At 35.5% G+C, this 13,026-nt stretch overlaps 1 protein-coding gene across 1 annotated transcript in view; it reads right to left on the bottom strand.

Moving 5' to 3' along the window:
• Positions 1–13,026, bottom strand: part of LOC104528092 (tyrosine-protein kinase Fer-like) — a gene marked incomplete at both ends in the record, with an annotated part of 21,169 nt that overhangs the window by 8,047 nt on the left and 96 nt on the right. Inside the window, one exon of the mRNA XM_010172002.1 lies at positions 13,009–13,026. This exon is cut by the window's right edge and continues 96 nt beyond it. Coding sequence (XP_010170304.1) covers positions 13,009–13,026 — 18 coding nt within the window. The remainder of the gene's footprint in view (positions 1–13,008) is intronic.

Below are 13,026 nucleotides of genomic sequence, written 5' to 3' on the forward strand. Positions count from 1 at the left end.
TTTCTAGTCCTTTGATGCATAAGAGAATATAAACTTAGGGAAACACTGCACATCCTTCAAAAAAAAAAAAAACCCAAAAAAAACAAAACAGTAAAGAAAACTGGTTTTGTATGTTGATTTCTACAGCTACAGTCATTTTGTTTATTGATCGTAAAGAAAGAATGCTCAAAGAAAAGCTGTGCAGTTAATCTGAGGTTACTTCTGCAGTTTATGTGCTGCATAGCAGCTTTTGCAAATCTCAACTCTATCTTCTTGGTTTATGGCCATTCAGAATTTGGTTTAGCAGAAAGGTTGAACTTCACAGTGGCTTTTTATGGAAAAATAACAAGTCAGATGAACTAGGACTTTTTCCAAGGAGGTAAACCTATCTGCACTATTATTCTGCTTTACAGCTCACACTGAGTTTCATCAGTGTTGCTTAATACAGTGCTGATAATAATGCAAAACAGCTTCTGTAACAATTTTTACAGCTCATGAATTTTTATTCTGAAACAGTTTTAAAGAAGTTGTCAGTGGAGTTTTTCAAAACTCCTCTTGTAAAACTTATGAAAAATCTTTTCCACTATCTACCTTTATTTCTGTACTTAATCTGAAGGATTTGAAACATGAAGTTTATGATTCATGAAACTGATGTGCACATTAGACCTACCGGCATAGCTGGTGTCCAAAACAGTACTTCTCTAAGAAGATAATTTCTCATTTCCACATTGATATACCCTATCCACATGTACACAACTGCTACTCACTTTCTTCTGTTTCTCTGCTTCATCAAGTTCTAATAAGCAATATTGGAATACCCATGTGATGAAAAATTATCTGCGATTATGATTTTCTCAGCCATTAAAAAGAAACTTACTCTAATTATCCTTAATGCTGAAAATGAAAGATTGACTTTCCATTTTTATTGTTGTGGAAAAATAGCTCTTAGCTGCAGCAATTTACACTATGGATACTTTCTATTTCAGTTGGAAGAAGGAGAGTAAAAACTACTTTCAAAAATATTTTCCTGAAAACATTTTTTCTGCTTACAACTTGAAGGAACAGGCACAATGTATGTTTATATACTGTACCCATGAGATGTTGGTAATATTCCTCTATGTTATGTTTTTTTAGTGAAATGTTAATGAAGAATTTACGGAGGTGGGGGAAACTTGAGGGATATTTAGGCTTTTGGGAAATTCCCCATGCTGTGTTCAGATAGATTCTTAGGTTGGGAAGGCTCATGTTTACAGTTCTCTTAATGTGTTTTGCTTTTGGTCAAGTCATTTTAGTGTTCTCTAAATAAACTAAGGTTTCCAATTTCTAAAGGTTTTTATCCTTTTTTGCTTCTGTTACATCTACTGTTAGGATGAAAAGCAGTGGCAGAATTTGCTATAGAACCTGCCTGCATTAGTATGAAGGCATCTAGCTTTATGATTTTGATGTGGTCTGAACTAGCTACAGTAAATAATGTGACAGAGAACATGAAATAAGTAAATAACAGTGACAGTAACATCAAATTCTTATTTATTCATACTGTGATGGAACCTGATCAGGATTTTCTCACTCTTCCTCTTTTAAAAATCTTGCTTTGGAGTCTGGGTAAGAATCTTGGTTTTGTTTGATGGTACCCTGAAATTGAATACAAGCATAGGTGGCACGTTCTTTTTATCCTTTTTTCTCTCTTCTTTTAGAAATGGTAAGGCTTTTAAAAGCTGAAGCTCATAAATTCATATCTAATTCCTAAAATGTCTGTTTTTAAAATGTTTAATATCTAATTGCCTTACTGTTCAATTTAATGGGAAAAAGCACCAATTTAGACATACTCATGATTGAAATTGTTACTGAAAATTATAGAAAAATAATGCTAGGGGAATTTGAACACTGAGTATTCGGTCTGGGTTATGTTTTCGATTTTACTGAAAGCTGTTATAATTTACTATAACTAATTTGTAAGCCTTCTTTCTGGCATAATAATTTGTCATTCCTTTGATGTGGCTTCTGCTAATGAAGAGAGATAGGCAGGAAAAAAACTGCCCCTCAGACTTGAGCCTACATTTGTGGAAGAAATTTAGGGTAATTGTGATAACATTTTGGTCTCATAGCTCAGAAAAAGTAAAATGAGATTGCAACTCGTACAGTGACCCTCTACTGTTCATAGTGTGGCCTCAGTGGCTTTGCACATGAGTCCACTATCTGCATCTCCATTGAAGAAAGGATTCATGCACAACTGATTCCCTGCTGATTACTCAAGGCTTGAAACTTGCCTCGATCCAGGGACCCATGAAACTTACTAACATCTCATATCCAGAATACTTTATTTTAGAAAAAAAAATTTCTGATTATTTTGAAGTAATCTTTTTCACAGCTGAAGGTTTTAATTCTTTAATTACTTTTTTGTTGGGAGGGTGGAGGGGGTGGGCAGTGTGGAGTTTGTGAGTTACAGTTAACTCTTGAAATAACTCTCCTCTTAGAAAATGCTTATCTTTGTTGAAAACAAACTAGTATCCTGGATAGCCTCAAAGAATCTGGAAAGGTATTGACTACCAAAGTGTTGTTTATATAACCCTTTAGTATGATGATGGTTAGCCAGTACCTGAGCACTGGTGAAAGGTAGCAGTGTCAAGGCTGACCAAGTTCTCCACTGTGTGAAATGCCTAGTTGACAACCTGTTTCTCATTATTTGGCCCATAGTTGATCTAGCAGTTACCTCCAAAGGTTACATGCAGTGATAGGACTCCAAACACGTTATTACTAAACAGCTACTAGTAAACAGTAAGGGCTCTGAGAGCACCCTCACTCCTGCCCAGGGCTCAGGACCAACATATGTTAATGCAGCTGAGGGGTACTCCTTCCAGCCCTCAGCTGAAGGCTGTCACCCCCTTGGAGTAAAGGTCCTAGGCAGGTTCAAACCCTTTCCTGTGGGAGCTGCTTTCAGCTGAGGCTCTACTGCCCAGCCCCACCTAAGCCCCAACTCCTGCCACCTCGCAGCCCTGCCTGTGTCTGGCCACACTCCTTGTTCACCTGGTCCTGGGTCCTGACCCCCAGCTGGTTTCTGGACTGACTCTGGCACTGCATTGTCACTGTGACCCTGCCCACAGGCCACAGGGCTGTGTCTGACATTGGTTCCCCTCACTGGCCTTCACCCTGACCTCAAATCACAGGCTGACCCCACACCTCCTTTATCACCATGGCCTTGTCTGATCTGAACTTTGGTCTGTCCTGCTTCCTTGCTGAGGGCACTGTGGTGGGTCCTGGCTGGTGAGCCTTAGCCCTGCTGGCCAGGGGTCCCCTGGGGCTGCTCAGCGCCAGACAGCAGCCAGTCCTCACTACACGCTGTCACTCTCACTGCTTAGTAACTAGCAAGGAAAAATAAGCAGGGAACGGTAACATCATTGAACAAAATAGGTGGGAGGATGTGGCTTCAGAAGGCAGTAATGCCTTTCCCAGCTAAGGAGCAAAGAACCCCTCTGCCTGCTATGGAAACAACTGTGTACTCAGTGGAGCACTCTCAGTACATCTCTCCCTCTCCCCCCAAGAAGTGTCCACTTTAAGGTGGTTCCTGCCTATCCTTTAGGTATCTTGCTGTTTCCCTGGTATCCTTCTTGAAAGCATGTTTTTGCTAGGTAGCTTCTCAGGTCTGATGAAGGATTATCTTCCAAGAGGCACTGAAGCTCTATCTAAGCTGAGCCAAGTCAGTTACTCTTCTTGGCTAAGAAGTATGGCATTCGTGCAATTCAGTTTCCACTCCTGGGGAAAACCAGAGCACATACATACAGTAGAAGATGGTAAAGTTTCTGGGTTTCTTAAGTAATCCCACCTGGAAATGAGGTATATCATTAAGATAGCAAACAAGTGCTCAAGCACTAATTTCTGTAACTGGATTTGTCTAAAGTGCTTCTATATTCTGTGGTCCAAGATTAACAATACAAAAATCAGAATAAGCACGAAGTAAAGAGGGATTTATAGCGGTGATAAGTGAAGAGGGCTACACCATAAGCAGATTCCTTCTAGGGGAAATAGTAACAGCATTAATAGTCTCAAGAGTTCTGTCCTCCTCTCTCATTCAGAATAGTTTATGATTATGTACAGAAATGTGGTGGATTTGCTCTATTTTATTTAGAAGCAACTCTCTCGAAATGAGAATTTCTGTGACTCAGACTGATAGACTATGTCTGTTAATCTATACCTACACTAAAGATTACTTTTTATTTCCCATTTTGCTGTCACATTTCCTTTGTAACTTTCAGTATCTTTCACATGCATTAATAATCTGTAGAGTAATATTATTTAACAACTGGAGAAATACTTACATTCTATTTGCAATCATAATTAAGCACTTACAGAAGATCATGAAGTTTATGATCAGACATGAAAAAAGGCATGACTATTTCTAACTTTATGATATGCTAATATGCAACCAATCCTTTTGTGCTTTATTTATTTATTGACAGCTACAAAAAATATTGAATGATGACATAATCAACTCAGTACAATTTGAACAGAATTTGTGAGACAACATACTTGCAGTAGAAAGTCTTGTCCTTGTTACTGCCCACTTAGAGTGCTGTTCATATTATAGTTTATTAATTAAAGACAATTATCTGAACCAGTGACACTTTGTTTTGAAACAGTATTTAAATGGATATCTAACACATTGCAAATTAGAAAATTGGGTTTGTTTCTTTTATAATGTCAGAATTGTACACGGGTATGATGCAGATGACAGGATCTCCTCTTAAGATTCTTTCTTACTATCTGCTGAAGAAACTGGTTTGGTGCAGTTTAACAGGGGCTGTATCACTGCACAAGTGCCTTAAGATACTGGATAAAACTGTAATGTATGTGAAACTCCAGCCTTTTTTAACTTAATGTTTCCTCTTGAATTGCCTTCTTCAATTTAACTAGTGCTGTAGGTCAGAGGGACCACCTGCATCTTCAGAGTTGAATTCACAGACAGACTTAGGGTCCATTGCTGGAAGTGCTTCACTACCATCACAGAATACAAAGCACTGAGTTACATTCCCAGCCTCTCTTCCCAATGCATAAGGAGTCATGTACCTGAGGAGGAAATTACAATCTTAGGAGAAAATTACAGGCTTAGCTAGTGCTAGGGGTTTCATACTTAACTTTGCACAGGGTTTACAGTGCTAAATGTCTCCTGCAGCACCTGAACTTTTTCTCCTCTTTCAAAAAGTAGCCTCAAGTGAATTGGTTTACTTTTCAAATAGAGGAACAGGATGTAGTATGAAGGTTGCCATTTTATCCACAAGCTCAATGGTAACATCCACACAAAGTGAAGGCTATATAAGGGACAAGGGAAGGAGGGGGGAAGAGTTGTATTTTGATACTTTCTAGAGGGAAAAAAATTACTGTTTACGTAGTCCTTACTGTTTCCACAAAACCAGAAAGAGAGAAACCAGGAAGGAGGAGCATAACAGAAAAGCTTATGGGTGAGAGAAATCAGATAGTAAGAAGTTCTGTGTTTACTGCTCTGTTAATTGTGTTACAGTATGTATCTTCTAATCTCATGGGGATTGTCTGGCAAATATTCCTGGTGTCAGAATACCTTGCAAATATGCAAGTTAAAAGACTAAATAAATTATGAGAACTGCAATCAAAAAGAGTGCAATATGCCAAGCGTTGCACAATTGTCTTCAGCCATCTGCTTTTGAGGTCTGTGCAGGTGGTGCTTGATAAGTAGCGAAAGAACAGTCTAAAGAGACTCCAGCTAGAAGCAGAAAGGATCGCTGGAGCAGCACCTGCCTCCTTTTCAGTCTGCTGGCTCAGACACATAGCCACAGGAGCAACACATATGATGAGTCTCCTAAACTTTGTGGTTTGTACACCTACAAAAGTAACTAAAGATTTCTATTCACAGAAAGCTCTCATAGGCAGCAAACACTCAATTTATGTATCACTGAGATGAATACTAATTTGAGATGAATTTATTGATACCTTGTGAAACTGATACTAGCAGGGCAGCCCAATTTGTATATGCTCATCAATTAAGATCTCTAAACCAACAACAAGAACTTCAGTAACAATCCTGATCAAAATCTGAATAATCCTTTGATTGTGAAAAATCTGGCAGAAACATGATAATGTAATGAATGGGTTACACTGGTATAATAAATGACTGAAAGTTTCCATAAAAAGAAAAGTACAAGTAGTGATTAATGTACTGATACAAAAGTGATAATAAATCTTTCAACAGATCACTTGATTCGAATTTATGGTGCCATTTTCTTTAATTAGTGCTCTGAAGGATTATGCATCAGACTTCTTCTTCATAAACAGGCCTTTGAAATGCCATATTGGCAATATTTTCAAAAATTCATTTACTGGAGTACTCAATCCTTGCAATTAAGCAGGAAAAAAATCCATTAAATTTTAATTCTATAACTTTTTTGCTTTTACAGTACTTATTTCAACATTAAAAACCATTATGCTAATATTTCCAAGTAGTCATTTTTGTGAGGTTTTTCTTTACAGCTTTCTTTGCTAATTGTTTTCTTAAACTTGAGTTTTACTGGTAAAGGAAAGTGTGCAGTTCGATGGTACTTCCTATCTGTATATAGTGTAACAGCTTCTGAATGAGATATCCAATCAGAAAAAAAATATCTAGAAAATCCTAAGTGAACAGAATATTTGTTATTTTTAGCAAAATCAAAAGGAGATGAAGGAAATAGTTTGCTTATGGTATCTGACCAGTGAGGCAGTAGTTTTAATCAAGAATCTTGTCTATAGGAGAAAAATAAATTGATAGTTACTGAGAATTTCCTCACAAGTCTCCCAATGCCCCACCCAGGGAAGAGGAATGGCAAAGCTAGCATAGTTGAAAATGTCCCTGCTCACTGTAGGGAGGTTGGACTAGACCTATAAAGGTCCCTTTCAATCCAGACCATTTTATGATTCTATGATTCTATTAAAGTCACATTGATTACACTAGAGAAAACAAGAAGAATGGAATTAGAGGCCTATACGAAGTTTGTAACTCACAGTTTTATAAAGAATAATTATTATAGACTATTGGAATACCAAAACTGGGGCAGCAGTTAGAATCCATTAAAAAATCAGGATGTTACTTCAGCAGAAAAGCAATCAGCTACTGCAATCATATCCAATTCTAATAAAATTCTATTATTTGCTATATCAATATCTGATTATAAAGCTTCTAATACAGACAGCGAAAAGCCACAGTGTAAAGCTTTAGTTTTTACCAGTGTTCCATAAAGGTGTGGCTTACACCCACAATACTACTGAACTCAATGCTTTGGTTTTCACATGTGTATACAAAAAGTTAGCAATAAAATCTGGTAAATCCATATAATCTTTACTGAAGGATGCTTCAACTGAAGTAGTTTATCACACTAGTTATCGGTTTTTGACAAAAAAACCCCAAACCCCTCTGAAATTTTCCATTTCATACTTCTATTTCTCTCCTAACAACATGCTTTTAATTTTTTTTTTTTAGTAAGAATAGCTTACTTCTATTTCCTGCTTAATAAATTTTGGTTCTTTTTCTTATTTCTTACTGTTTCATTTGTGTCTGAGATAATTCCTTTTGGTCAATTTGCACCCACACAGCAGTATGGCGCTCTCTGATTTTTTTATATGAATGTACAGAAACCAGAAATGCACACACAACCAAAGTGCCCATTTAATATTTCTGGGACACATTTTTTTTTTTTTAAATTGATCAAAAATGACACTTTTTTTCCTAAAACGGAACTCATATACTTGATAAAACATACTTTTTTTCTAAGTTTGAGAATAAGCTAATGCTTACACCCTTTAAGAGTGTTATCTTCCAATTTTATTCTAAAATTGATTGTGGAAAGAAATACCATGAAAACAAGACCGAACCAAAAACATTCTTTATAGCAGATTTTTTAACACCATGGCCTTGACAAAAAAGCTATCAGAAACTTTGATCACTGGATAAAAAACAATCAAACAATCTTTGTTACTCTTTGTTCAGGTAGTCCCATATGCCTCTGTTATTACAACATATTTTTAAGATATTTTTTCAAAAAAAAATCCTCTAAATTTCAAAAATTAGTCAAGATACCTGAAATTATACATAAATTTTGTTAGTAGTTTGTTAGTACAAAGAGATTATTCCACTTTTCTCATTAGGATGCAATGCTCTGACAAGTTCAGGCCACCATTATGGAAGTTGTATTCCTTTTTTTACCTGACAGAAATATTGCAACGCTCCCTGCTAAAAAACCTTAAAAACAAATCCTCTAAATTCTGAGGAAATAGGAATATAACTGAAATGCATCTCTAGTATTAAGATATGAAACACTGTTATCAAATATTAATAGCTGCAAGCTTTTCTTCAGATTCCAGAATTAAACTAAAGAACCTAAGAAAATCTGCCCAAATTGTCCTATTATTCTAAAAAAAAAATACTGTCAACTTCCCTGATATATGAATCACAGGTCTTCTGCATGATCATAATAACACTGAATAGCAAATAAGTGGCAAAAGATTCCTTTCATGCTTGTGCAATAAACAGTCATTTTCTATAAGTATATCTTTTACGTATTATAAATCCTCTTTTCTCATTGGGGATTTAATTTCCTTAAAGAAAATAAAAGATACATCTTGACATTCAAAATGCATGTATCAGGCTTTAATCATGCTCATGAGAATTACAGCTTTCGGCCAGAAATCAACACACAGAGACCATGACTACCAACAAACCTAGGCAGATGTGTGGGTACCACGTAGGCAATTCACAGTGGGATCCTCTTTGGAGCTACAAACCTAGCCTAGGTAAAATTGTGATAACTGAACCTCTTACTGCTATTGCCAGCTTCTTCCTTTCAGCTGATCTCTGCTCCTGAAGAGCTTTCCTCAGGTCAAACAAATTTACTGCACTTGTTTCCCTTTTCAGTACCTTTATTCTGTCCTGTCACAAGATCAGAATCTCTGAGTGACAGGACTATTCTGTGTTAAAACTGAAAGTCTCCTTGCTAAGACTCTTTGCTTCTCTTCAACTTCTCTCAGCAAGCTTAAGAAGGTTTGTCTGAAAGTGAAGCTGTTCAGCAACCTCCTTCAATTCCTCCATGTCAGCCTTGCTGGCCTGAGAAACATGTGCTGCAGCACAAGCATACATGTTGTGTGTGTTAATAATTGCTGAAGGAAATGGTATTAGTTCTGTGATGTTACTAAGAAGCTGAAACATGGGAGTAGATAGTTTATGCATGATTCTGTCGTTGAATACTGAGCTCAAAGACTTCTAAATACAAATTACAGGTCAAATTGGTTCAGTGACTGAAAAATGAGGGTCATGTATGATTTTTATGAATGTGTTTCCACTAAAAGAATCTCTCTACATTTATCTTCTCACTTAAATTTATATTTCTTAATAATTTCTTGCCATGTCTAACTCATTAACATACTCCTGTCTTGCAAGACAGCATCAGATCCACACAGAATTCTCATGTAATTTGCAAACTTAATAATCAACATTAGAACCACCTGTATGAAGTACATTTTCTTTTTTTCTTTTAACACTTTCATTCATCGCACTTAACATTATTTATGGTTCATCATTTTCCCATGTACAGAAAATGTCTGAGGCCACATCACAGGTTTTTCCTCAAATAAAAATAGAGCTAAAATTTTAAAATGAAAGTTAGCCTAACTAATCTGACAAAGTAGCAATTTTTTTTTTTCCTTGAGCTCAGAACTTGAATTTGCTACAGAAGATCCAAAGCCTAGGACTATGACTACATTAGCACTAGTCAAATAGCGTCAATAGATTTCCAGAGTGAAAAAACTGATGCTGAGGACCTAAATCATATCTTCTGGGGGAAAACATTATTTCAGACTAGATCTCTCCAGGTTCTGAAGACTTAACTCCCTCTCATCAGCAGTTGTGCATCTTCCTATTTTGTTTCAGCTGAAAGGAGTGAAGTTTGAAACCCTGGAGACTGCTCAATGATGGAAGCATAGCCTCCTAAGTGGCACTGGGAAGATTTACTTCAAAGGCGTATTTCTGATTCACGTGAAAACATTAATGCAGATACAGCCAAATAAAAATGCTATTCCTTATTTCCTTTATGATTCTCTTTTCTAGTAGTCAAACTGAAGCATATCCACAACTTAATACTGATTTCTTAAATGTAAAAATGTATTTTAGAAAATTTAAAAACCTCCACAACATAAGGTCAAACATGTTAGAAAGTTAAAATATAGTTAGTATGATTAAAATGGCATTTCTTCTAATAAAGACCTTGAGTATTCACTGAAGTGACTTAGGGGCTTTATGTATCAGTCATTCCATCAACAATAAATTGAAGAATATAATGGACATTTTTGTCTAAAATATTATAAATATGAAAGACTTTTTGATTGAAGAAATCACTTGCAGATATCTTTTTAATGCCCTCATTTTTTCTAATTTAAATTCTATTATTACAGTACCATTAAAATTCCAAGCAGGCAGATTTGGTCTACATGAAATGGGACATAGGAAGGCATTTTGTGGCACAATTCACAGTGTTCCTTTCAAGGGCAACATCACAGAAAGTGAACGCTAATTTTAATAATCAGTAAAGGAGGATGAATGATTGTGGGAAGGAAGGAAAGCAAATCCAAACCACATAGCAAATTCTTTTTCTGTGAAGTTCTCTGTCATATTTAACTTTCACTTTCTAAATAGGTTATAACAGGGACAGCAATTTACATAAAATGATTAAAGATTGCACAAAACATCAGACTGTTTTGCAGCTATAGTATGAACAAAGGAAAAACAGTCTTTGTAGATGTCAAAGGATTTTTAAGGAAATGATCAAAGATATTCTGATAATAGCACATGATGCATAAAATGCCCTCAACACTGGGTGTTGGAGTGCATATGCCATTTCTGAAAATAACTTAAAATGTTTCCACTTCGCCCTATGAATGCCAGCTCAAAATACTCTTTTTTTTTCAGTTCCGAAATACTTTTTTCCAACAACTGTTTTTTATCAGACAAAGAACTAAAATCATCATTAAATTATAGATCAGTCTGAAAGGTATTACAAACCAAAACAATTTAAATATTTAATAAAACAGATGCTCTAAACCCATTTAAATTCTCCAGCTAACACCCTTTTCAACACTTGTCTTACTTGGTTCAAACTGCTGATTGTGAAGCACTAAGTACATTATGGATTGGTTTTAGTTTACACAAAGTTTACGTAGCTGTCAGACAGATCATATTTCATAAATCCCTGGAAGCCTACATACAGTATATGTAACACATATTAAAAAAAACCCCCTTATATAACAAAGTTTACTGTCACACATACACTTCTTAGCACTAACAGTCAGTATTACCTTTGGACATCCTTTGCATTAATTCACTTAATCTATCAGAATGAAAATCAAAACATTCACCCACCCTAAAGGAAATACTCTTGAATATTAAGACTGATGCACACCAGCACAATGTAAGTCATATGATGAAATAAATGGAGCCTGTGTGATTGGATTTTATGGATAGATGGCAATTACTTGAAGCACTTCAGGAACTCTGGGTGGTGAAAGTACTTTTTCACTGCAGCTCAAATCTACTACCAACTGGTCATAAAAGTAGCATGATCCTAGAGGAAACACTATTACTTCCACTAATAAAAAAAAGACTTTGCCCTCAGTTACAGCAGAAAAGCTAGAAAGTCTGTCTTATTAACTGTCCTCCACTTTGTAAGGAGTTTATGATACATCTGAATGTAGTAGTAGTGGTATGGATTCAAGTCCTGGGAAGACACACCACACAGTCATACATACCTGTATGTTTATCATCAAGGGATTTTAGACTATACTTATGTATAGTCTAAAAATTTTTACAGGTCAAAAGCCATGAGATCAAGTACAGTAATAGAGAAATGATCAAGAAAAACATTTTGGACCATATTTCTTCAGTAGTATAGGTACTAGAAAAATTAAAACTTAACTTTATTTTTAAAACAGCAGCAAAATGAAACAAAAATGTCAGGAACATGGAAACTCCCTGTCTTTAAATTAAACAACAAAGAATGAAGAGATTATGTTTTCCTGTTTAACCCTAACACAGAACAACTAAGAATAAGTTCTGTTATCAGTTACTAAGTAGTAACATACTGCTCTGTAGTTTTACATTTCCTAAAACAGGGCTGCTCTCATAGTATGTACATTATACAAAGGCAGACAAAAAGCCAGGAAACAGAATGAGCATTAAACTTTCAATACAAATATGGAATTATAAAAACCAAAAATTTACAAAAAGATATAAAGAGATTTTATTTAGAGATTGACAGCCCTTATTTTAAGCTTAAACAGTTTATATCAAAATACAATTATTCATACACCAAAAATGATGTCCTACACTTTCTCATAAAACTCTCTACAATGAATTTAAACAGTATTTTACGTTCAATAAAGTGTCAGTTTGGTAATCAGCAGACATTAACGTAAAATGTGTATTAACAGAGCCCCATTCTCTAAATTTTAAGATTTTATATAATAGTTGAGTACAGATAAGTGTAAAAAAAGTCACATTAATTTTGAGAAAAGGAATTTGCAACAATGCTGGAATGACACTCTCTTTTACCATGTCTGCATAACTTAATCTGAGACATAAAATAGAGACAAAATGGAGTTGTCATAACTCTTCCAAATTTCATTATAACTTTACCACTTGAAGAACACTATTTTATTTTAAAAAATTCTTCACAACTTTATGGGCAATGAACTTAAGGCACTTACTTTGGAAAGAAATTAAAATGGGTAACCAAAAAGAAAAGTAGGAGAGTGAGATGCTGAATGACATTCTTTCAAGATAGTAAAGATTTACTGTAAGAATCAGGATGGAGTGTTATTTTAAAGGTATGTGTTGTGCAGAGAGGTTGAAAAAGCTCAGAAAAAGAGTCACACAATAAGCAAGAATGAAATATTTTCTGACAAGTTGCATAGGAACATATTTTAAATAACAATACATCCCCCCCAATTATTTTCAGTTAAATAGCATTCTTGGAATGTATGCATTACCTTAACAACAGGGTTCAG

This window comes from Antrostomus carolinensis, unplaced genomic scaffold, assembly GCF_000700745.2.
Source record: "Antrostomus carolinensis isolate BGI_N321 unplaced genomic scaffold, ASM70074v2 scaffold2427, whole genome shotgun sequence".
Classification (NCBI taxonomy): domain Eukaryota; kingdom Metazoa; phylum Chordata; class Aves; order Caprimulgiformes; family Caprimulgidae; genus Antrostomus; species Antrostomus carolinensis.